The following is a 26,542-nucleotide window of genomic DNA, read 5'->3' as shown; positions in this document are numbered from 1 at the left end:
ATCATGCCCCGAGCTGAAATCAAGAGTCGGATGCTTAACCGACTGAGCCATCCAGGCACCCCTTCAAAATTTTATTTAACATGAATATATTGCATTAATATTTTGAAAAAGGAACACAGTCTATGCAGTCCGGGTTGAGGACTTACCTTCTTTCTTCTTCTAATCTTAACCCACAATTCAGAGACATTTTAAAGCTGGAATGTTAAGCATTCCACAGTTAAGCATTAACTGTGATTTTCTCCCAATTTTTACACACTTATTAAGGTTCACTACATGCATAAATAAATATGTTTCTGTTTAGGCCCTATTAATAGCACTCTTTTAAGAGGAATAAGAAAACGTGTGACTAACTGCTGTCTCAATATGTTATTATAGTTATTCAACAATCCCCGACTACTTCTCAGCCCCTCACATTTTGAACTAACCTCTTTTCACACAGGAGGAAATAGCCCTGTCCAGGAGTTCACTGTGCCTGGGAGCAAGTCCACAGCTACCATCAGTGGCCTGAAACCTGGAGTGGACTACACCATCACCGTGTATGCTGTCACTGGCCGTGGAGACAGCCCAGCAAGCAGCAAGCCAATTTCCATTGATTATCGAACAGGTACCAACCCCTGCTCTGAGGTGACATGAGAATATTTACTTAGTTTTACAGAGTTCTTCCAAAGTACTCTCCTCATGTGGAATTAGTTTTCTTTTCTTTTTTAATTTTTTTTATGTTTATTTGTTTTTGACAGAGAGAGACAGAGCATGAGTAGGGGAGGGGCAAAGAGAGGGAAACACAGAATCTGAAACAGGCTCCAGGCTCCGAGCTGTCAGCACAGAGCCCGATGTAGGGCTTGAACTCACAGACTGCGAGATCATGACCTGAGCTGAAGTCAGGGGCTCAACCGACTGAGCCACCCAGGCGCCCCTGGTTTTCTTTTTTAATAAGAAACAACATAGACAGCCAGCAGAGTTTTGAGCCAGATATACAAAGAAGTATCACCAGATATACAAAGGGATTTTGTGTATTTCGTTAATGGATATATTCCATGTGCCTGCAATAGAGACAAGCATAGAGGGTGTTCAATATATTCGTTAATGAGTGAAGGAATGAGGTGATAAGAAGACAAACACCTACTTGGAATATAGTCTTTGTGAATGAAGCAGCCATCTTGAAAATAGGTAGTGGCATCTAGATGCATGCCCCACCTCCAGAAGGCAATCTCTGTGTTTCTGCAAAAGATACACCCGTGAGTCATTAATGGTAATAAGAGATGATTCTGTACATACCAGAACTGGAAACAAGACTTGTCCATTCTTGTCCCCATGGGCTGGGGCTTCACTGATTTCTCCTTGTGTTTATGTGTAGAAATTGACAAGCCAGCACAGATGCAAGTGACTGACGTTCAGGAAAACAGCATTAGTGTCAGATGGCTGCCTTCAAGTTCCCCTGTTACTGGCTACAGAGTGACCACTACTCCCAAGAATGGCCCAGGACCATCAAAAACTAAAACTGCGGGTCCAGGTAAGAAAAACCAGCATCTCACATACATCAGGATAAACAGAATAGAGTCACACCATATGGTTTTTAATATAAATGGCCACCTAGGTCTGAAGTACTATATATTTTCATATCATGCATCAGAGATCCCCATTTGTGAACTCAGGGCTCAAGATTGTTACAAACTCCCTCCATGGTAGCATTTTTAGGATAAGTGTGTTTCTACTTTTACACGCATAGTTCTGTTTGATGGTGTGAACATCTTACATGATTAGATCTATCTTTGTGGGTTTATCATGCACACCAAAGAGAGAGATGGCCTAACTTTTTAAGATCCTTTTAACTCTTGTTTTTGTTTTTATATAAAATGCTGGTGAAATCGGGATCCCAAGGTAGTATCTTGAGGTCAGGCTAATTTTCATTTTTTTCCAAGAGCAGCATCCTTCATTGTTGGAGACATCATATTAAATTTTAGAGTGTCTCCTTTAGTTTGACTTTACTCCAGTATGGCAGTTTGTATTAGCAAAGAACATGTTTGTCCAAGGGAAATTCATATCTGACTCATCCATGTTTTCATGGTAATTCTGCAAATGAAAATTCTGGGCCACCGTGCGTTTATTACGGAACTCTGAAAGTCACTTAGCTGACCTTACAGTGGATGACATAGATGCATTTGCTTTTCACTCCCTTTGCAGATCAAACAGAAATGACCATTGAAGGCTTGCAGCCCACAGTGGAGTATGTGGTCAGTGTCTACGCTCAGAATCGAAACGGAGAGAGTCAGCCTCTGGTTCAAACTGCAGTAACCAGTATGTAACCAATGCTTATTTCCCATTTTCAAAGTCAATTGTGTTCTTAGGCAAATGAATGCCCTCTGCACGTCTTTTGCGATTATACCTAGAGAAAGCCAACTTGGTTAGTTTGAATCTTGAGCTGAGCCCTTTACAAACATTTTTCCTTCTTGGTGCCAAGCAATGAACATATAGGGAAGGAAGTTTGTGGAGCTATCATAGTTGCTGTGCTTTGAATTTCTTTTGCTCAAATGGCCTCAGCAAAATCTTGTTTGCCTATATAGCAAATCTACAAAATATTTTGCCTGGACCTATTTTTCTACGACTGGATGGTAAAGTTGATTGCGGCATGCTTCGTGAAGCTATTGTGTTCGGAGCATTTGGAAAACTGTCTGGACCAGCGATTAATGTAAATAATAGAGTGGGGAGAGAAGAGTTAAAGAAAGGTTGTAATAATCTGACTCTAACATTGAAAATCAACTTTACCGCTTCCAAGGTATAGAAAATTCAGGTCTGTGAGACTAACATCACATTGCAAAAACAAATTGTAAAAAACAAATTGTAAAAAACAAATTTTACAATATCGTAAAATTAATAGAAATAAATCCTCATTGTGGGGACATTTTACCAGGTGCCTATGTGTCTCACATACACCTATGTTTTGATAAGTGATGTAACATTAAATAGTTTCTAAAAAACCTATTCAGGTGTCAAGTAATTTTCCATTTAATAGTGGGTTCATTGGAATTTAATTCATCAGAGAAAATGGTATCTGCAAAACTGCTTTGCATGTTGTAAAAATGCTTATTTCACAACTTGCTTTTCACATAACCTCTTACCATTAATTTGCCTAACAGACATTGATCGCCCTAAAGGACTGGCATTCACTGATGTGGATGTCGATTCCATCAAAATTGCTTGGGAAAGCCCACAGGGGCAAGTTTCCAGGTACAGGGTGACCTACTCGAACCCTGAGGATGGAATCCATGAGCTATTCCCTGCACCTGATGGTGAAGAAGACACAGCAGAGCTGCAAGGCCTCAGGCCGGGTTCTGAGTACACAGTCAGTGTGGTTGCCTTGCACGATGATATGGAGAGCCAGCCCCTGATTGGAACCCAGTCCACAGGTATATCGGTAACTGCACCAGTGGGTGCTCACGGGAGCAGTGGCTTTATGCCCTGCTGAATGAATTATACTTTCTCGGGCTATTGATTCCCTGGAAGGGGGTTAAAAAAAAAAAGCAGCCTCTCTAATAGGAAAGACCCTCTTTAGAAAGGAATAGTAATAAGCAACAAAGTTTAAGGGATATTCAGATACAGTCTCATAAAGGGAAGTTTTAGAGTGGCTTGGCTTATAAATAAGGCCATAAAGTGAGACAACTGAAGATGGTCCTAAAATTGTGAATTATTTCTTAAACCGGGATTCCCTGTGGTCACACTCACCGTGCATAAAGGAAAGGAGTTTGGCATCCTAGAGCTTACTCTAAAAAAGGAACCCAAACTGGGCTATTTCTTAGCAGCATGATTCTGAGAACACGTAGGTAAGACCTTCCTTCTCTGGTTAGATATCATGTGCTGAGTGCGCAATTTGCTTATAGGTTTTGGGAGTCAGACACAGCGGAAACAGTTTAGGGCAAATGCTTTCCACTATACTTTATCCGCTTGTGCTTTGTTTCTGAAGCAGAGTGGAATGCTAAATTTGTGTCTGTGTGGCACCATAAACCTTGGAGGTGACTATCTGTATTATTGCTCTTTGCTTCTCTTTTCTGCTTCTGTTGTGAGCCAATTTTCTTCTTATGCTGTACCACAGAGAATACTTCAAATTTAGCAGCACTATCTGCTGTGGGGTTCAAATAAAGAGGATAAAGACATAATTCTGTCTTTTGGGGATGGAATACTCTGTGAAGTGGTTTTCCATACAAAATGACTTATCCGGGAAAAGGGCTATTGCTCATCTTTCCATATAAAATGGAAAATCAATCCTAATGGCGAATAAGCCAACTTGACTTTTTTTTTTTTATGTTTATTTTTTTAAGGGAAAGCAAAAAAAAACAAAACAAAACAAAACAAAAAAAACAACTTTTCAAACCCAAAGTCCCTTAGTCTTCTGGCATTTTTCCAAGTGTTTCCAGTGATTCTGAGAATTGGTGGATATAAAACACATTTTTTTCAGCAAACATTTTCTTTATTTTGCATCCCTTCTTGTACTTTCTCATACTGAATCTTGACTTGACCAGGGAACCCACCTCACCAAACAAGCACAATCTATACTTCTCGGAATTCACTTTAATTTCCCTTTTCCCCGGTTCCTATAATATAACCTCTAATTAATGACCATCCTGACAGCCATTCCTGCACCAACCGACCTGAAGTTCACCCAGGTTACACCAACAAGCCTGACCGCCCAGTGGACAGCGCCCAATGTTCAGCTCACTGGATATCGAGTGCGGGTGACCCCCAAGGAAAAGACTGGACCAATGAAAGAAATCAACCTTGCTCCTGACAGCTCATCTGTGGTTGTATCAGGACTCATGGTATGCAGTGCCCTTTTTCATGGGAATAAAATAAAGTTGACCCTTGAACAATATAGATGTGATCTGTGTGGGTCCACTTATATATGCTGATTTTTTTATAGTACAGTACTATAAATTTATTTTCTCTTCTTTATGATTTTACTAATAACATTCTTTTTCTCTAGCTTACTTTATTATAAGAGTACAGTATATAATGCAAATACCATACAAAAATATGTGGTGATCAACTGCTTATCAGTAAGGCTTCTGGTCAATAGGGGGCTATTACTAGTCAAGTTTGGGGGGCAGTCAAATGTTATAAACAGATTTTCAACTGGGCAGGGGGGTTGGCACCCCTAACCCCTGCATTGTACAAGGATCAATTGTAATCATCTCTTACACATTTTAAGGTGGTGGAGGTAAAATATCATAATAAATCTATTGTGTTTTGGTGCCTCTGCCACCAAATAATTTTCTTGTAATTCTGTATCTGAATTATCTATAGTGATGTAAGCTTTTCCAGATGACTCTCTCAGACAGAATTTTATAAACAGCTTTGGATATTGCACAGCTCTTTAAATGTATTCTGTTTATTTTAAAAGATTGTATGTGTGTATGTGTGTGTTGAGGGGGGCAATTCATATATCCATAGGTTGAATGCATAAATCCATTTTGGTTATGCATTTTTTGAGCTCTTTTATCTTGGCAAGGAATATTCTCCAGTGTGTACCAATCCAGCCTGACTCTCCCTTCATTGAAACATTTTTAATCCTTCTAGATAAGCATGTGGAAAACTAGCCAGGAGTCTAGGATATGGATGGACTTCTTAACATAAGGCCAGTTTCAGGAGAAATGACAGAAAGAGGGTTCTGAGATAGAGTAGAGTGTTCTTTCTGCCTCTCAGTGGTCAGAAAAATTCATGATTGGCACCTGTCAGATCATAAAGGAGAAAAATAGGCCAATACCTGCTTTCCCCACTTTGTATCAGCTTTGTATCAGTGTAAGTATGTAAGTTAAAGCTTACTTTAACTTGACCCTTAAGCACATTTTTTAAAATTCATGTAATTAACACGTCCTTTTGATCATCTGCAGTGCAGGAATAAAACTCATCTAGGAATTTATGGGTTTTGCTAGTTTATTTTTTCTTTTATAACCATTGTGCTTTTCTAATGCTGTAGTGAAAATGCCTCGGTTTCAGTAGATCACGTTACTAAAACTTACCGTGTCCTCCTTTCTAGGTCGCCACCAAATATGAAGTGAGCGTCTATGCCCTTAAGGACAGTTTGACAAGCAGACCAGCTCAGGGAGTCGTCACTACTCTGGAGAGTGAGTAATCAGGCATTTTAATGTCGACAGATATTCTGCATAAGCAAAAATGAAAGAATGGTAAATGATTTTCTAGATCACCAAATTCATAGAAGCATTCGCAATATGGAAACTGATTTGCTTGCCCATCTTTTTGACTGCCTACAGTCACCTTTTATGCCCTCCAGAAAGTGGTGTACTGGCACATAAATGGAATCACTTCAAAATGTGATAATGTTAGTGTTATGAACTAGGACTTACATTTAGTTTATGCTCTAGTTGTTGGAAATTGTCTTCATAAATCTGTGGAGGCTAGACACATGGACTTCTGCTGTACCTTAACAGTACAATAAGTATTGGACAAAATTGGGTCAAAATTCTAGTTTTGTGCCATATCAATAATTTATAGTATGCTCTTTCAAAAATCGCATAAAGTATCAAAATTTCCTATTCTATAAAATACAGTTTCCATTGCATATGTTGAGAGAAAAAAATGAAGGCTTATAAAAAGGACAAAATACTAGCAATACTATATATGTTATTGCTGGCTGGCCATATCATTGTAACTCCTACCACCCATATTTTATGTTAGAATAAATTAGTAATTTTAATACTTACTAAGATATTTGTAGATACTGTAAAATCAGACTCAGAAACCACTGGTAATATCTGCAAAGGTTTTTAGTTTTGCAAAAAAAAAAAGCATGACAGGTGAATCTTTTCATACTTTCTAATTACTGTCAACCTTTCTCTCTGGATGCAGGGGAAAATCTACACATTATTAGTTATTCATAGAAATGGATATATCTGGTGTATAATAAAGAAACATTTTAAAATATCAAAACCTTACCTAAATGAGTCAGCCGGGCGCTAATCTCCAGTTGTGATTTGTGCAGATGTCAGCCCTCCAAGAAGGGCCCGTGTGACTGATGCTACGGAGACCACCATCACCATCAGCTGGAGAACCAAGACTGAGACAATCACTGGCTTCCAAGTTGATGCCATCCCGGCAAACGGCCAGACTCCAATTCAGAGAACCATTAAGCCAGATGTCAGAAGCTACACCATCACAGGTCAGGGAACTCACTGGACTGATCATGTTTGTTGATTGCTATTCACGACATAAATTAGCTTCTCAGTTACTCTGCCACTTGCAATGATTAAATTTACTGTCAGTGTTTTACAATAATCCAGATATAATATTTAAAAACTCACTTTCATACTATGATTAGAAATAATTGTATTCTGTGAATGCCTGATTTTGTCTAATGTTTGCCAAAGAAATGGCACAAGTTCCGTTTATTAAATTTAACCTTTCATCAATGTATCCTTTCTTATATAAAAAAATATATATAACATAATGCTTAAAACCAAAAGAAACTAAATAGTGGCATACAGTTCGTAACATTAATATTGATTATAAAACATAATTAAATTTTAAAAAGCAAACAACACTACTTCATAAAAATCAAAGTGGTAGTCTGAGAATGTTCAATATCTGGGTCAATTTAGGTCTGGTTACCAGCCAGTGACTGAGTACAATAAGAGAAAACACACTCAGCAGGTGCTCGCCCCTTATTCTCCAAGACGACCACTTCTAATAGCATTTTTTTAACTTTAAAATGTATTTTAGCCAATATCTTTGTGTGCATCAGTGATTTTCTTTTGAGATATGTTTCTTATTAGCACCCATGCCACGCTCTAATTTACTGCTCAAACGTGGTCTGTATGGGATGGTAGAGGAACTATGAAAATTACACAGGAGTTTGAAAATTCTCCTAAAAATTTAAGATCAGATAAAAAGCATCTGTTTACAAATCACAGGTTTACAACCCGGCATGGACTACAAGATCTATTTATACACCCTGAATGACAATGCTCGGAGCTCTCCTGTGGTCATCGATGCCTCCACTGGTAACTACTTTTTTTTTTTTTTTTTTGTAACTACTTTTTTACTGAAGAAATGCCATCAACTTATAGGTGATCAGTGATGTGAGCTTAAGAAATAAAAATGAGACTGACGTTGTATTGCAGATCACAAGTGAATCATTTTTATAGTTCTAGAACTCTCAGATTCTCTCAAGTCTGTTGATAAGGGAGGGAAAGGAGTGTGGGAATAATTTCCTTGCTTACTCACTTTCTTAGAGACTTAATTTTGTTTTCTTTTAGCCATTGATGCACCATCCAATCTGCGTTTCCTGGCCACCACACCCAACTCCTTGCTGGTATCATGGCAGCCACCCCGTGCCAGGATTACTGGTTACATCATCAAGTATGAGAAACCTGGGTCCCCTCCCAGAGAAGTGGTCCCTCGTCCTCGCCCTGGTGTCACAGAGGCTACTATTACTGGTATTGGGGTTTCCATGTTGCTGTTTTCCTCCAGACTCCCTAGGACACACAAAGCACTTAGCAGATCCCAACTATGCCTTTGATGCTGTATCACGAGAAGAAGAAGCCCTGTTTCTGGTACCTTCAAAAAGCATTCTCTGTGGAAGAGCTGTAGAGCTCAAAACATCTGAAAATACAGGAATTCATGAAAATGCAGTAATTCTAATACTGTCATAATGGCATAACTAGATTTATTGGCTGTATGTTTGCCAAATACTTGTCAGTCCAGTCCTAGAAAAAGACATTTTTCAAAAGAAACTAATTGTGATCCTGTCCTCCCATGAGCTCCCTAAAGATCTGATGATCTTACAGGACTTGCCAGAATGCCACCTGCCATTGCCCTCATTGCCCAGTTTCACAGACCAGGTCTTGAGGCAAAGTGATTCCCAACTACCCATATTGGGGAGAATGCCTGGAATGGAGAATAAGAGTTGTGCATTTCAGTGGGAAAGATCATAAGCCTCTGGTATTATTTTTGTTCCAGGGGATTAAGATTTTAAACTATGTACAGGATATCATCTGGATTTTAAAATACTATGGAACACAGAGAAACCAGAAAGAGATGTTGCTTTTTTAGAGACTTTGGAGGAAGGAAAATAGAAACATATGTGGAAGGAGTTGAATTGGATACTTCCTACAGGGACCACACAAAGATTGGCTGCTTTCTTTTACAGAGTACTTACCTATAGTCTAACTTTTCATTGATCCTGTCACTGAGGACCATCTGGTTATTAGGCCTAAGTAGATTCATGTATACAATCTGCAGTGATCTCCCCCAAATGTGTATTCCACCAGTGGTTTATGATGCTGATAGACTTTCTTGAATTCAAAAGGGCAAATAAGACCATGTGTTAAAGGAATACCCGCAAAAAATTAGCATAAACATGTTTACTCAGGTGTCGGATTTGGTAGGAAAATTATTAATTTGCCAAGTGGTCATCCTATGTGGAGTATTTGGGTTTTGCAGGAAAAAGGTGAAGTCTGTTTTACTTTTCAGGAGGCCAAAGGCCAGCTAGAGAGAGGATGCTAGCTGAGCATACAGACTTTAATGTGATGATCTGTCCTTCCGTCAGGTCTGGAACCAGGGACCGAGTATACCATCCAAGTCATTGCCCTCAAGAACAACCAGAAGAGTGAGCCTCTGATTGGAAGGAAAAAGACAGGTAAAGGGCACCTTCTGGGTAGGAAGATAATCAAGACAAAACTAATTATAAGTGATAAATTTTGCCGTGAAAAGGTTCTCGAGGTTTTGATACCTTTCTCCTGGAAATTGTTTCTTAAACAGCTTAGCATGTATATTGTGCTCTTTGATATCATGAATAACCTAACATAATCGGCAACAGTTTTTTTTTTTCTTAGCCAGTCAATATAAAGCCTTCTATTCACTTTTCAAAAATGTAAGCCAGTTATTAAAATGTAAAAAGCAGGTTGCTATTACCGCTCTTCTTTTATACCTTCTGTTGAAGTTAATGTTAAACAAACAAACAAAAAAAAAGTAGGGAGAATAATCCTTCCTATTTGTCTTTATTTATTATTTGGTTTCTGAAACTTGAGCTAAATAATTTTTTCAACTTTATGATTCCAATTTCAGTTTAATTTGAAGAAAATGCTATATTTACGCTGATAGGAGAGGTTTAGAAATAAACATGTATGTATATTTATCATTTCAATTCATGAAAAACTGTTGAGTCAAACCTCTGGAATTCTCATACTTCAGATGCTGAAATAATTAGTCTGGATTCTAGTCCTTATAACATGATTCTCAAATGAAAAAAAGAAGAAAAAAGGCTGCACATTTCAGTTCCATTAGGCTTAATTTGAGCAGAAGCAGCTTCTATGGGGCTCAGCGGTTCAAAGCTTTATGTGTATGATAAACTCATACAAACGCTTTTTCATTCTAAACTATAAAGAAATCTTTGAGAAAAATCATAAAGATTTCTTTTTGGAAAAAGTGTTTTGTGATTTAAGAACTGCTAATTTTCTAAGGGCTTTGATCAGATTGATAAAGAGTCATTGTTGCTTGAATTGATAACGACTACTGCTGCTACTTTTGGGAGCTTAACACGCTTTGCTTTTTTGGCTCTAACCTCTCTTGGCTAGATGAGCTTCCCCAACTGGTAACCCTTCCACACCCCAATCTTCACGGACCAGAGATCTTGGATGTTCCCTCCACAGTTCAAAAGACCCCTTTCATCAACCCTGGGTATGACACTGGAAACGGTATTCAGCTTCCTGGCACTTCTGGTCAGCAGCCCAGTGTTGGGCAACAAATGATCTTTGAGGAGCATGGTTTTAGGCGCACCACACCGCCCACAACGGCCACCCCTGTAAGGCATAGGCCAAGACCATATCCGCCGAATGTAAATGAGGAGATCCAAGTTGGTCATGTCCCCAGGGGAGACGTAGACCATCACCTCTACCCTCACGTTCTGGGACTCAATCCAAATGCCTCTACAGGACAAGAAGCTCTCTCTCAGACAACCATCTCTTGGACCCCATTCCAAGAAAGCTCTGAGTATATCATTTCATGTCATCCCGTTGGCATTGACGAAGAACCTTTACAGGTAATTGCTTTTCCTCTTTACTTCTGAGTTGCCTGGAAATAAGTAAGCTAGGTAACTGAAGTGACCAGAGCTCAACTATAAAGTGGCTCTATTTCTAGTACCTTTTAGAAAGGTGACAGGCGTTAAGCCCTGATTCTTCTTTTTAAAATCTCAGGATGCCTTACTTTGGGGGATGTGCCAAAAAGTATCATTAGCTTTTGTTTAGTAGAGAAAATAAAATAACTTCTATTATTCTCACACATTTGAGTCTCCTTAGTAATATGGACAAAAAATTACCTGAGAAAAGACAGATCAATATTCTGCCTGAACTTACATTTGTGCAAGAAGGGCTAAAATGCCATCCTTGGGACACCTGGCTGGCTCAGTTGGAAGAGTATGCGACTCTTGATCTCGGGGTCGTGAGTTCGAGCCTCACGTAGAGTGTACAGATTACTTAAAAATGAAATCTTTATAAATAAATAAATAGCCACCTTATAGTTTGTCCATGAAGAATCCCATTATCTACAATATGTCTAAGGAGAAGGAACTTAAGTGAAGCCGTGCATATCAGCTGTTACAAGCGATGGATTCTCTAAAACTTTTGTTCTTTGTCTTGCTGGTATCAATTTTTATTGTGTTCTTATTTTTAGAAAGTGGAAGAGTTAAAAAACAAAAACAAAAACAAAAACAAAAGAAACTAACCACACTGTGAAAGTTTCATGAGCTTAGAAACATGAGTTTGAGGATTTGCCAAAACGCTTTAAGGCCCCCATCTGGGGGTCACATGCCACCTTGCATAGGATGAACAGATCTCCCTCATGGCACAGTGTCCACATTTTATGTGAAATGGGGTGGTGAGGGTTTCCAGTGGGCTTACACAGACCTGCGATTACAGCAGGACGAAGAGGAGCCTGCCTATTAAATTACTGAGGGCTCCTGATAACTAAGGAGCACAGAGGGTAGATTTTTGGCAGGTCAAATAAAAAAGATGGCCTCTCCCCCAAGTTCCATTTCTCTCTACGGCTGGTTTGAGACCTTTCCACCGTCCTTCCTTGTTTGCTTTATTTACGTAGCGCGGGTTACTGATAATAGGGCAAGTCACATGAATTCCTCACCATAACGCTCTTTCCGTCACTTTGGATGTGCCGATAATTGCAGTTCCGAGTTCCTGGAACTTCGGCCAGTGCCACCCTGACAGGCCTCACCAGAGGGGCCACCTACAACATCATAGTGGAGGCACTGAAAGACCACAAGAGGCACAAGGTTCGGGAGGAGGTCGTTACCGTGGGCAACTCTGGTACGTGCATGCCTGGTTACTCGGGCACAGGCTCCCCTCTGGACTACCCCAGAGACCCTTTTTCTCTTGACTGAATGTTCCTTTATCGCTGTTGTCTTTTAACTTTGGGAGGTAATGCCATTAAGTAAATGAGCAACTTTAAATGCAATGATTTTTCCCTCATGATATCCAACTATCTTTGTAAAATGCATCTACAAATAGTTTCAAACAGTGTATGATAATAGACCTGGAAGGGACCTCAAATATTATTTAGTCCAACATTTTGACTACCTGCCAGTGAGTATCTGAATTGATACAGGGCACAAGTCTCCTGATCTCTTTTCCCAGGCCCTCTGCATCTCACCATGTTGCTGCCTCCTCAGGGATTTTTAAGTACTGGAACTGATTACCTGTAAAGGAAATTCCCTATCTGCAAACATTAGCGACTGCTGGTTTTTGTTCCTCATGTAAAATGCTGCCAACATAGCCCCCTTCTGTTCAAGGAGCTCCCTTAGTCCAGTGTGATTTCAGTTTCTTTTTCTGATTATATAGGCCCAAAGCTGAAATAGAGGTTAAACGGTCACCGACATCTCTTTGTAGCACTTGCAAAGTCCTTTTAAGCCAGTAGTGTATCACCTGCCTTTTCAACCTGCATCAGCTGAAGATTCACCAAGGAACATGAGATAGGGAATAATCGAAACCATGAACCTTCCATCTTCCCACCAGAGGGTTCTCTATCCCACATCAGCAGGGAGTGCTAAATTCTATCCCTGTCAAGGGACGGGCTTTATTCCAGGGTCAGCTGCCGAATACACAGTAGTACACAGATGACCATGCTACTTTACGTGTATAAATGTCTGTGAATTTAAGCAGTTGACTATTTGGTGGGGGGATCATTTTGTGCTTGTTGTGTTATGTATCCATGGTAATGCATGCCTTCTGCCTTGCGTGGTTTTACTAGTGGGGAGCCACATGAAAGGAATTTTCAAAAGCACAGAGGTCTTTGTGCTTTTCCACATCATTTTTGTTTTTTTTCTTTAAGATTCCATCTCCATAACTTAAGTCAGGTGGAATTTTAACTCCTGGCTATTTTTAGGAGGGTTACCGAAATCCCTAGTAACAGTTCAGTTTCCTTTCATTTCTCTTTCCAATCCAGTATCCCCAGCAGCAGTATTCTGCATTCTAGCCAGGTTCTCCTGGCTTTTAGACATGTCAGACTTCTTAGTTTCTTTCAAACTCTAGTTTCTTCCAGGGTGATGCCTTTTAAACTATTAGCCACTTGAAATATCTATTGCTTTTGAGATTTTGATGTTTGCACTATAAAAAGAAATAGACCCGGTGGGATTCAAAGTCACCGAAGTTAGTTTATTTAATTTTTAGAAAATCATTGGAAGCATGCTTTGTTTGCACAGATTACTTTAAATTTTCTCAAAACATAAAGACCAAGATCTGAGGCAACATGAAGAGACCTCATTACTCATTCCTGAGTCGTTCATATCCCTTGCTTTCTCTTATTTGAAACAGTTGATTTTATTGCTAAAGTAAAACAGTCCTACTACTATGATAATAATGTACAGAACCTAGGATTTTTGCACTATTTTTGCACAGTTATGCAAAGCAAAGGCTGCAATAATAAAAGTGAATATTGCATTCTAATGGTATATAAGAATGCCTGAGACTTTTGCATTAAAAGCAAAAGATGCTCTCAGGGGCACCTGGGTGTCTCAGTCAGTTAAGCATCTGACTTCAGCTCAGGTCATGATCTCACAGTTTGTGAGTTCAATCCTCGCATCGGGCTCTTTGCTGACAGCTCAGAGCCTGGAGCCTGCTTCAGATTCTGTGTCTCCCTCTCTCTCTGCCCCTCACCTGCTCACTCACTCTCTCTCTCTCAAAAATAAATAAACATTAAAATAAATAAATAAAAAGCACAAGAAAAAGATGCTCTCTAATATTTTTTACTTGTTGAGCACTTTCTAAGTGTTAGCAATGGACCAGTGCTTTGAATTCATGCTATAATATCTCCTTCACAAGATCCTGAGCAGGTAGATATATTTTTATTAGTATCCCCGTGTTGCAGGTGAGGGAAGTAAGACAGAGAAATGCAAAGTAACTAGCGTAAGGTCCCTCAGGTACTCCTGGAGAGACAGTCCAGCCTCTGCGTCCCGCTCAGGTTCTGAACTAGCTTAAAATGCCTTGAGATGTGTTCCATGTTTTGCCAGAAATGAGGATTTTTTAGAAGTGATGGCAAAAATGAAATGTGGGCTCCTTTTAAGGTGCTTGGGCAAGTGTTCACCGGCAGCATCTAAACACTGTTAGAGCAGCTGATGCATTGGGTAGAACAGAGGCATGTTTCTAAATGCTGCTGGGATTTCTGGTTTAGACTAAGTCATTATAACCGTAATTCAGTTTTCTCCTTATGCTCCAAAACCACCAATAAGATGTCTTTTCTTTTTCTTTTTCCTCCTTTTCTTCATGTAGTCGACCAAGGCCTAAACCAACCTACAGGTGACTCGTGCTTCGACCCCTACACGGTTTCTCATCATGCCGTCGGAGAGGAGTGGGAGCGGCTGTCTGAATCTGGCTTTAAGCTCTCGTGCCAGTGCTTGGGCTTTGGCAGTGGGCATTTCAGATGTGACTCATCTAGTGAGTAGCTTGCTTTGTCCATCTCCTCCGGTTCCAGGCGTTAGCACAGTGTGCCAAGCAAGCATGTTTGGCAGACAAGGGCTCTTCCAAACATGAAGCAAATGAGGGGAGACTGCTGGCCTCAAAGTAACATTTTGCATCATAAAAAATGATGGGAAATTTTACTTGTTGACTCCTGCCTCATTTCCAGGGTTATGGGGCAATATGACTATTAATTAAGAATATATATGTGATGATAATGTGATTTTTTTACAAAAATTTTCTGTTAAGATACTAAAGTCAAATTCTCCGGAGCCAAGTCTAATGAAGAATAGAAGAGATGTGAAGGAATCCCAAATCTTTTTTAATCTTTAATGTTGAGTGAGCTCAGAGGTGAACATTTATGCTCATGTTCTCTTTCAACACACACCAAACATACACATATCATAATATATACACACTCTCACGCATACACACCCTCGTATTACACACCCATGTACACACATCAGGTAGTTTGAATCTTGCCATGTAATGTAGAGAGAACAGATACTCATCTCTACATAATTAAGAATCGACTTCATTTGAAATATATTTGAGTTTCAAACTGTAAAAAGATTGTAATATTTTTGATTATACTTCCAGTTAAAATGATCCTAGAAATGACTTATTATGCTTTGAGATTTAACATTAGAATTTACAAAACTCTCATTTCTGCGTTTATTTTTTTTTTTTAGGGGATGTGATTATTATGGACAGTTGGTTTCTTTCTATAGGTGTTAACCATTATGGCTTATAAACGAGCCTCCTACAAGACATATCCAGAAGTTGTATTTGGGGAAATCCAACATAATAGATTTTTAAGAGATTTTCAGACTAAAATGTGAAGTGGTTTAATTCAGACTAACATATGAAGACAACTAATTTTTTCAATGCAGGCTGGTGTGCTTGACCATCTGAAAATGGAAAGATGGAGCAGGTGTGCCCTATGCCGTTTAGTAGGAGTTGGAGGTTTTAGCATTTGGCATCATTTAGGTGGCTCTTCATTTCTGACACTGAACTATTTTAGGTTTGTATATTTATTACCAAGCTAAGTACTTAGGCGCAACTGTGGGAGCGGAGCTATAAGGATTTATGTGATGCTTTGGCCCAACTCACATGTCCTTTGCTTATATGTCGTAATTGCCAAAGTAAGGAGTGACCGACTTGATAAAAGGGAAGAACTGGTATGCTGTTATACACACTTCTGAGGTGCGTTTTGTTTTGGAGATTAAAGACACCTTTTATGTGTAGTAAAGATATAGTACTGTGACTTTTAGATGCTCCTGAGAAGCAGCCTTGTTTGTAGGGATAATAACCAGTGATCTATCATTTTGTTTGTTTTTGTTTTGTTTTGACACACAGGCCTATTCGTTTACCCTTTCCATTTACAAGAAACAGGCTGTGACTCGTGGAAACCACCTGAGCTTTGTTTTTTGGTTAATAGAACTACTTTGTATCCAGGTTCTCTGCAAATCCAAAAAGTGACTTTTCATCTATGATCCATTCCCAAAAGACTATTTAAATCCTACTTTGGTTTTCAGTAATTTTAAACCGTAAGAGTGAGAATGCAGATGAAGGTCACTGACAATTCTTGTGACATGATTTTGGCGGAATACATCGCGTCTTAAAATATCCTAGAAAATGCGAAACTGTAAAGATAATATTTTTAAATCCAACCCAAAACTGGTTTGTCATGGAGATCATGACTTTCAACTTTTCTTGCCACTCCTTCCAGGTTGCCTGGCGTTCGAAATCCTGTGACGTGTCCCAGCTCACGCACTGTCTTGCGAGTCAGAACACCCTGGTAACTCTCTGCCTCTGACTTTCCCCACCCTGCAGAATGGTGCCATGACAATGGCGTGAACTACAAGATTGGAGAGAAGTGGGATCGTCAGGGGGAGAATGGCCAGATGATGAGCTGCACCTGTCTTGGAAATGGAAAAGGAGAATTCAAGTGTGATCCTCGTACGTTGCCACACATCATTTTTAGTGGCTTATTAAGCACTCCCACTTTTATTACTGAGCTGCAGCTCTCATTCACTGAAATGATTGGAGACTTTAGGTCTCCTTGAGGAGTGAGCAGTGGGTTTGTTAATCTTTTGATTTGGGAAAGTGGAGACAAGCTTCAAAAATGAGCCATGATTTAATGTTATTACAGGGCACATGAGCACTTTTCCTCAGTATTTTGACCATAAGCTGCAATGAAATACTACAAGAAAGCTTTATGGTTCTTTAGATTCAACTTTTAAAATACGAACCTTATCCAGTTTATCAGAGTTAGTTTCTGGAAGTGCTGCCCTAAGATCTATACAGCAGTACCTCTCCTAACAATGGTTTTCACAAACATGTAGGATTTCGGCTGTGATGATGCAAATTTGGGAGAGAAACAGAACCACCCTGTTTAGGAAGGTGAGGTCTGTATTATTCTCAATCTTACATGAGCTTCTGACTTGTGTCTCCACGCAGATGAGGCAACGTGCTATGATGATGGGAAGACATACCATGTAGGAGAACAGTGGCAGAAGGAATATCTTGGTGCCATTTGCTCCTGCACATGCTTCGGAGGCCAGCGGGTAAGGCCAGCCTCCCTCTAATTTAAATAAGACAAAGAGGGGGCTCCTGCACTGGGGATTAAGAGGTCAGCTTCCTGTGTGTGTGCTGTACACAAAGGTGTGGTAGTGCCCGTTATGAAAGTAGAAATACCTCATTTCCTGTTGGCACATAGCTGCCAACGTTAGGCCCCTCTACACCCCTTCCCAGCTCTCCCCTCCGTGGCAGCCCCAGCCCTTCTTCTCACACCTACTATTCTCGGGCTGTCTCAATTCTTCATCTTAAATTAAAGTGTTAAATGCTGCACAGCGCTGGGCCTCTAGATCCATTCTGATAGATAGGTGTCCCCGTGGCATTGCTGTGAAATATTCTGAATAACATCCTGGACCTAAGAAATTACCACTTTCTTGTATCCTCTCTCAATCCAGTAATAGATTCCTGCTGTTGGTCTAGCACTGTGCTTCAGGAATATGGGACAAAGGGAAGGAGAAATGGTCCTGGCTTTTCATGATATATTTGGAAACATTAAATTAGCACACACTGAAAGTCAAGCTGATTAAGTTTCTTAGTGAGTCTGACAAATACTTTCCAGGTAGGCTGGAATCAGCAAGAAAGTTTCCATGGAATGAGAAACATGAACTGGCTGGGGTTTAGGATGTTTCGTTTTTTTGTTTTTTTAGGTTTATTTATTTATTCTGAGAGAGAGCGTGTGAGTGGGGAGAGGCAGAGAAAGAGGGAGAGAGGGAGAATCCCAAGCAAGCTCCATGTGGTCAGTGCACAGAGCCCAGCGTGGGGGCTCGAACTCACAAAACCTGAGACGAAATGAAGAGTCAGACGCCTAACCGACTGAGCCACCCAGATGCCCCTAGATTGTTTAAAATAGGTTGAGGGAAGAGGAGGAAGCAGAGAGACCAGAGTAAAGCACCTGAGAAGGGAAGGGGCTGGCATATGTGGGGTCCAGGGAGCCACCCGTCTTACAGAGCGTCTTATGGTAACAAATCAGATGAGAAGAAGTGGGAAGCCACTTATGGAAAGGCTTGGAAGTCCATCATTTAAACTGGAACTTCTCAACCATTTCCTTTTATTTATTGAGACAGAGAGCATGTGCGTGTGTGCACGCAGGGGAGGGACAGAGAGGGAGAGAATCCCAAGCAGGCTTCATGCTGACAATACACAGCCTGACTCAGGCTCAAACCCGCGAACCGTGAGGTCGTGACCTGAGCCGAAATCAAGAGTCAGACACTTAACCAACTGAGCCACCCAGGGGCCCCTCAACCATTTCTAGTCTGTGCTCTACCTCAGTATGATAGAAAATGCTGTGCTTTTCTCTAATATTATTTGAAATTTCAAAATAAAATGGTTCTTATAACTCACAAGCCATGAAACATAACACTCCTTTTATTTTCAATGAAAACACACCCTCTCCAACAGCTCCTCACATTCTGATACATGAAGAGTCTGCTCCCCACCCTAGGGTAAGATTCACTGGTTGATGCCTTTGGTATTAGCCAACTGTAGGTACCCAAGAAGAAAAGGAACATGATGAAAATGGTTTTTAGAAAGGCAGGGAAGGGTCTTCAGGTGTCTGCCTCTGTCCCCACCTGAGGACCTGAGCTCATGGAAAGTATTCTGACCTCCTCCCTCTGATGGAGGGAACCTGTGGAGGTGCTCACTGTCTCTCATTAAACAAAGACTGTGATCATAGAACTCAGGCATTTCTGGTAAGTGATTGGTATAGAAATGTGTGATGGAAAGTTAATTTTTAGACTGTGGTCTCACTTCAGCATCTCCTCATTATTTACGCCCATGAAATCTTTCATTTGTGACACCTGTTCTGTTCTAAAGAAAGTGCTAAATGAAACACTAAAGACAGCAGTAGAAACTGTTACATTTTTATGTGTGTAGAAGCCAGATTCAGTGATTCTGTAAGTAGGTATTTACCTGTATTAGGTATTAGGAGGAATATGCTTTTTTATAAGTTTTATTGAGAGAGAGCAGGGGAGAGGCAGAGAGAGAGGGAGAGAGACAATCCCAAGCAGGCTTTGTACCACCAGCGCAGAGCCCAACATGGAGCTCGAACTCCCAAACCGTGAAATCATGACCTGAGCCGAAATCAAGAGTCAGATACCTAACCTACTGAGCCATCCAGGCGCCCCGGGAATATACTTTTTAATGGAGAAATATGTCTGGAATATTTAAGTGACAGTAGAAGAAAGTGATTGTATTATTTGAGGTTCTTTTGGTTATGAGAGGAAAGCTCAACTCAAGCTGATTTAGGCAAAAAAAAGACTCACAAAGCTGAAGAGTCCAGGATCGACCAGCTTCAGAGCTGCTCCGGCAGTGGCATTCAGAGTCTCTCACTCTCTCATATGCTTTGTTCCTTTGTATTGGCTTTGTTTTCTAGAAACTCCTGCTGATAGTGAGAAAGATGACCTCTGTCAGCTCCATGTTTATCACCTAGAGGCTTAGGAGCAACAACGAAAAAGAACCTGTTCCCTAACATTTCTAGCAAAACTCTCAGGGAGGAGTCTCAGTGGCCCCGCTCCGTCCTGTTCCCATCTCTCATCCCGCGTCTGGCCAGATGAAAGGCTACAATGCACACTAGGCATGGAAATTTAGGAAGAAGTGACAACAGATAGAGATGGCCAGGAGTCACGCAGCTGGGTGGCAGTCCCAAATCCACCGGCAGTTCAGTACCAGGTTCTCCCACTTGCTCTGTGCAAGTAACTCTTTGGGCCTGAGTTTCCTTATCGGCAAAATGAGGGTGTTTGTCCCTGTGATCGCAGGTCCATTTTAAAAAGCTCTAGGAGGGGCGCCTGGGTGGCGCAGTCGGTTGAGCGTCCGACTTCAGCCAGGTCACGATCTCGCGGTCCGGGAGTTCGAGCCCCGCGTCAGGCTCTGGGCTGATGGCTCAGAGCCTGGAGCCTGTTTCCGATTCTGTGTCTTCCTCTCTCTCTGCCCCTCCCCCGTTCATGCTCTGTCTCTCTCTGTCCCAAAAATAAATAAAAACGTTGAAAAAAAAATTAAAAAAAAATAAAAAGCTCTAGGATTCTAGGAAAACCTCTCTGTCTTCTAGTGCAGAAAGCTTACTTGGGAAGTTGGGACCGGAATGACTTTTAGCAGATGGGTGGGGTTTGAATAGGGAGAGAAGGGAGAACATTTCAGGAAAAGCATAAGTAGACAGGGGCAATTATAAGATATAAGCAATAAGCCCAAATGTATTCTACAAGTTGTAAGTGCATAAAATCCTCATCTAAGCTCCCTCAGTGGTTAACCGCTTATAGCTTATACTTTGCCAACGTGGAAGACCTAAATTGTGATGCTCCCAGGTTATCATAAACCCCATCTGACTTCATGCCTGTGTTCTCTCAGGGCTGGCGCTGTGACAACTGCCGAAGACCAGGGGCTGAACCCGGTCACGAAGGCTCCACCGGCCACTACAACCAGTACTCGCAGAGATACCACCAGAGAACAAACACTGTACGTGCACCTGCACCTCGAGTGTTTCTTCCCTAAACGCAGTTAGACACCTTGTAGGGAGTCTCTTTCTGTAGCTACCTTTCTTCTGAATGAACCAAATATTTTTAATTTTTAAAAAACACCTTTTTTTTAAATATGAAATTTATTGTCAAATTGGTTTCCAAACAATACCCAGTGCTCATCCCAACAGGTGCCCTCCTCAATACCCACCACCCACCCTCCCCTCCCTCCCACCCCCCATCAACCTTCGGTTTGTTCTCAGTTTTTAAGAGTCTCTTATGCTTTGGCTCCCTCCCTCTTTTTTTTTTCTTCTCCTCACCCATGGTCTTCTGTTAAGTTTCTCGGGATCCACATAAGAGTGTGTACCCTATGACATAATTTAGGTTCAGACTTATTAAACTCTTAAACATCTCCTATTGCCCGGTACATTGATAAGTTCTTGAAGCTAAAAATCATCTATCTATAAGTAGTTGTCATAAAATCCTCCCCACCTTTTTTCTGTAACTTTACAGGATTTTTTTTATAAATTTTTCTTCTATTTTAACAGAATGCTGCTTTTTTTTTTTCTTTCCTTTTCTGTTTTAACAGAATGTCAACTGCCCAATTGAATGCTTCATGCCTTTAGATGTACAGGCTGACAGAGAAGATTCCCGAGAGTGATATTTTCAATCCAGAGAAACAAGCATGGATTCTCTGCCAAGGTCCATCCAAACTGGAGTGATGTTAGCAGACCCCATCTTAGAGAGTTTCTTTCTTAAGCCCTTTGCTCTGGAGTGACTTCTCCAGCTTCAGCTCAACTCACAGCTTCTCCAAGCATCACCCTGGGAGTGTTTTGAGACTTTTCTCATAAACGGAAGCAGTACATCGCCTGTTCTGCTCCGAAGTATTCAATACCGCTCAGTATTTTAAATGAAATGATTCTAACTTGTGATTTGGTTTGGGATCAATAGGGAAGCATAGGCACCAACCGACATACAAAATGTATTGAAATGATATTCTCAAATTTTTAAGTAGGAAAGTTACCCAAACACTTCTGCTTCCACTTAACTGGCCTGCAGTATTGTAGGGACGGCATGTCCTTGTAACTGTGATATTTAAAATATCCACAGTATTCACCTTTTCCAAATGATTCTAGTAATGGTCTAGAAATATCTTTCTCTTACCTGTTATTTATCAATTTTTCCCAGTATTTTTATATGGAAAAAATTGTATTGAAGACACTTAGTATGCAGTTGATAAGAGGAATTTGGTATAATTATGGTTGGTGATTATTTTTTATACTGTATTGTGCCAAAGCTTTACTACTGTGGAAAGACAACTGTTTAATAAAAGATTTACATTCCACAACTTGACTGTCGTGGCTTGAATGTTGTATAAAGGAATTTGGGGTAAAGAAGAATCCCCACAGATGTTCCTTTTCAGGGGCGCCTGGGTGGCTCAGTTAAGTGTCTGATTTCAATTCAGGTCACGATCTCATGGCTCATGAGTTCGAGCCCCGTGTTGGGGTCTGTGCTGACAGCTCAGAGCCTGGAGCCTGCTTGGGATTCTGTGTCTCCCTCTCTCTCTCTGCCCCTCCCCCACTCACGCTCTGTCTCTCTCTCAGAAATAAACAAAAAATTTTTTTTTTAAATTAATGTTGTTTTTCAATTCAGCAAACATTGGAAAACCAATGATGTGTACAGCTTCCCCCTTGGCGATTTACATACAAAATTTTCTAAATCTGTCACTACAAAAACAGATTCATTCTTATCATTTCATCTCTTCAGTAATGGAGCTAGTTTTATATTTCTGCTTTACCAGATTTCAGTGGACTCAAATATTTATTTAGCTTGCTAGCTGGTTCTTCAGAAGTGGGATTGAAAGAACCTTTGGTTGTTTTTTTCCAACTATCATTCTTCCTTCCCTCCCCTCTCCATGCCATCCTTCATTGAATAAACACCCATTCAAAGAGGTTACCTGCAAGGAAAACAAAAGGAGGCCAGTGATGTTAAAACTACTTGAACAGTATATCCTAGAGGAGTTCTGTCTTAAGGAGATGCTGTGATAGGAGAACCTCAACCCAGCTCTGCTTGCTTCCTGCCAGCTGACACTTTTGAGGTGCCCCAGCAGAGCAGGGAACAGAGTTTGCACACTCCTGACCTACAGAGGACATCTCCTTTTCAGTTTAACTTTGGGGAAACAACAAAACTTTGAGATCGAATCTGGCATCCAAAACAGTAAATAATGGTGTTGGAAACAGCTGAATTCTAATTAGTTAAAAATTAGTAATTCATAATATACAAGAGATGGAAAACATTTTTTTTAAGTTTATATTTGAAAGAGAGAGAGAACATGCATGCACACACGCGAGTGGGGGAGGGGCAGAGAGCGAGGGAGAAAGAATCTCAAGCAGGCTCCACACTGTCCTCGCAGAGCCTGACACGGGGCTCAATTCCAGAAACCGTGAGATCATGACAGGAGATCATGACTTGAGCCGAAATCAAGAGTTGGACACTTAACCGACAGCCACCCAAGGGCCTTTGGAAAACATTTTTTGTACACTGTTGAGTAACAGAAGAAAATATTTCAATAAATACTTGCCAATGAATATTAAGACTAAATACAGAAAGAGATTTCCTCAGGGTTCATTTGTTTAAAAAAAAACATCTCACATCTGAATTGATTTATGGTTTATAAAATGCCCTGACATTTAGTGTCTCACTGGGACAAGGTTTTACAGTCTAATTTTATAAAGAATGCAGCTCAGATCAGTTTTCCTTAGCAGGACATAGAAGCTAACCCTAGGTTTCTGTTTAACGTTCCTCATCTTTCAGCTTTATTAGGCCAGTAATGACCAAGACAGCAGCTCTGAATACGTTTAAAAAAGAGAGAGAGAGATAAATCACAGAAGAAACAGATCATGGTGATATTAAGTGACTCTCTCGTTTGTCATCATTCATCGCTGAAGAGAACATGTGATTCGATACAAATCTATGCACACTGTGCAGTGGATTGTCCCACTGAAGGTGCAGGCCTACCTACGAGAATGCACACGGGTCCCTCCATTTCCATATGTGAAGAGGAAGCCCAGGTAACACGTGGGTCAAGGTCTACACCCCGACTCCATCTCGCTTAACAGTCTTTATATTTTAAAACATGACCAAAGAGCAGCTATCAGTTGAGAATGTGCTTCGAACCACTATCTGCAACCTAAAACTATCTTCCCAAATGTGAATTTAGGTAAATCCACTTGGACTGTATTGATTAAATGGACAGCAAAGCCTCTTGACAACTTATACACTGATATGTAAAAAAAAACCACAGGCTCCATATTTAAGATTTAAAAATACCACGTTTTCCAAAATGTCTGCTAGATTCTCAAGAGCAATACATTAATTTTAAAATTAAACTGTTTCAATAGTGAATCGGTTAACTACATTCAAATAATCAGAACAAATTAAACAAATTTCAATGGCCTTTTATGTTTTGGCATCACAATGCAAGAATGGTAAAACTTTGTTTTACTATTTCTCAGAAAAATCATTCAAAAACAAGAACCAAGAGGATTTCCAAAGTTCTTTAAACAGTTTTTACTGACTCATGATACTTCTTCCTGAGACCTGTCTTAAACAGACCAGGTTGAAAATGCATAATTAAAAGACCAACCTGGGGGCACCTGGGTAGCTCAGTCAGTTGAGCATCCAACTTTGGCTCAGGTCATGATCTCACGGTTCCATTGAAAGCGAGTTGAAGCCCCGTATCAGGCTCCCTGCTGCCAGTGTGGAGACTGCTTGGGATTCTCTCTCCTTCTGTCTCTGCCCCTCCCCCACTGTGCATGCACTCTTTCGCGCTCTGTCTTATTCTCTCTCTCAAAAGTAAAATAAACATTAAAAAAAAAACAAAAAGACCAATCTGGATTCAGGCAGGAAATTGCCAATTTAAGAAAAAATCAGGTAAAACTAACAAATATATCAGAATCAAAAAGAAAAATCATAGGTTTGAAGCTTTACCTTGCCTTGCTGCATTTGATTTGCAATGAAATTTACTGTGTATTTATATTGTTTTCAGCTCTAATGACCTAAGTGAATGATGCAAATTAGTCTGTATAATAATATCACTATAAGTCTGTAAGGCACACTTTCTAAGGCGGTGAATAAAGAAATGATCAGGTGGAAATTACAAGTATAGGAAATGACTTTTCTATTTAATTATATTTCCATCGAAAATTCTATTCCATTTCTAGTTGCATGAAACTCATTAAAGTGATTAAGAAACATCACATCAGCACATTTAAATGCTGAAATTGCTTCCTATTCAGTAAATTCCCATTACTGTGGTAGGGAAAGTGGCAAGCTACAATTAAAAAATCCCATTTTCAGGAGATAGATTTCGACCATTAAAAAAAAAAAAAGACCACTCTTGGGACTTCTCGTGTTCGGGGAACACTTAAAGATAAGCATAAAGGCTGATAAAGGAGAACAACACAAGGATGACCTTGCCTGCTGTGGGTTTTTCAGGCTAAGAACATTGTTTTTAAAGAGTATATGGCACTCACATTTGAAATGAGAGTTATAATCATTGCCACATTGGCTCACTCCATGACTTCATTGAAATAAAAGATTAATTTAAATTGCAAACAAAAATCTATATAAATCACAAAGGAAGAAAATACTCTAATAAAACAGCAAGAGAAATGGTGCTTCAGCTGAAAGCAAAGAATGGAAATTCCTTTTCTAACATTCCTCACTAGGGTCAGGTAGAAGATATTAAAGCATGTTTTACATTTCCTTGAATTCCTTTTTACTTACTCTTTAGAGACATGCGCGTTTTAACAATCTTAGGAGCCAAATTGATCTCTAAAATAGCTCTTGTGTGGAGCCCCGAAGACTCACAATTAGCGCTGCGTGGAGGCCGAGGGAGGCAGGCAGCTCGGGGCCCTGGAACACACGTCTGCATGCTGCCCGCCACAGGAGGCTCCTCTCCCACATAATGCAGTGAAGGCCAAGGATTTTCCCTTGGCCTTCTCTTTTCTTTCCTTGCATTACAGTACTTTGGAAACTGCCGTTTCGTTCCAGAAGGAAACGTTGCCTCTGCCAGCAAACGGCTGGATGGGACTTTACAATGAAACCTACTGATCTAATTAATTCAGCATTAGATGTAAGATGCTGAGCCAAGCGCTAAAAAGTTATATTTGCCTCGAAAACATGCAGCTTTGGTAGAGAAACTGAAACCCTCATCCATTGCCGGTGAAAAGGTAAAACGGTCCAGCTGCTGTGAAAATTTGGTGGTTCTCCAAAAAGTTAACCCCAGAATTGTGTAGAACCCAGCAATTCCACTCCTAGGTATATACTCTGGAGAACCAAAAACATGTTCACATCAAAACCTGTACACGAACGTTCATAGCACCATTATTCCTAATAGACGAAAGGTGGAAACCATACAAATGTTTATTAACTGATGAATGGATAAACAAATGTGGTGTGTCCGTACAAGGGAATAGTATTTGACTGTAAAAAGAAATGAAGTTCTGATACACACCACAACATGAACCTTGAAAACACTATGCTAAG

The 26,542-nt window shown here is 40.2% G+C and overlaps 1 protein-coding gene across 13 annotated transcripts in view; it reads left to right on the top strand.

The window, feature by feature from the left end:
- The window catches only part of FN1 (fibronectin 1), a 71,056-nt gene extending 48,716 nt beyond the window's left edge, over positions 1-22,340 (top strand). For 2 of the 13 annotated variants that reach the window (XM_086719571.1, XM_086719567.1), the window contains 17 exons: positions 440-604; positions 1,355-1,510; positions 2,182-2,295; positions 3,135-3,404; positions 4,624-4,811; positions 6,029-6,116; positions 6,992-7,168; positions 7,920-8,009; positions 8,265-8,444; positions 9,557-9,646; positions 10,941-11,047; positions 12,185-12,323; positions 14,781-14,945; positions 16,803-16,928; positions 17,430-17,536; positions 20,886-20,993; positions 21,582-22,340. In XM_086719571.1, the coding sequence (XP_086575697.1) occupies positions 440-604; positions 1,355-1,510; positions 2,182-2,295; positions 3,135-3,404; positions 4,624-4,811; positions 6,029-6,116; positions 6,992-7,168; positions 7,920-8,009; positions 8,265-8,444; positions 9,557-9,646; positions 10,941-11,047; positions 12,185-12,323; positions 14,781-14,945; positions 16,803-16,928; positions 17,430-17,536; positions 20,886-20,993; positions 21,582-21,653 (2,342 nt within the window). In that variant the 3' untranslated portion in view covers positions 21,654-22,340. Of the gene's footprint in view, positions 1-439; positions 605-1,354; positions 1,511-2,181; positions 2,296-3,134; positions 3,405-4,623; positions 4,812-6,028; positions 6,117-6,991; positions 7,169-7,919; positions 8,010-8,264; positions 8,445-9,556; positions 9,647-10,583; positions 11,048-12,184; positions 12,324-14,780; positions 14,946-16,802; positions 16,929-17,429; positions 17,537-20,885; positions 20,994-21,581 lie in introns of all 13 variants that reach the window. The other 11 variants (XM_086719566.1, XM_086719562.1, XM_086719564.1 and 8 more) reach the window with 6 other exon arrangements.
- The last annotated feature ends 4,202 nt before the right edge of the window (positions 22,341-26,542 follow it).

This window comes from Puma concolor, chromosome C1, assembly GCF_028749965.1.
Source record: "Puma concolor isolate L17-30 chromosome C1, mPumCon1.1.hap2, whole genome shotgun sequence".
Lineage (NCBI taxonomy): Eukaryota > Metazoa > Chordata > Mammalia > Carnivora > Felidae > Puma > Puma concolor.
The sequence above is the reverse complement of the archived record's forward strand: the minus strand, read 5'-3'. Positions and strand labels throughout refer to the sequence as shown.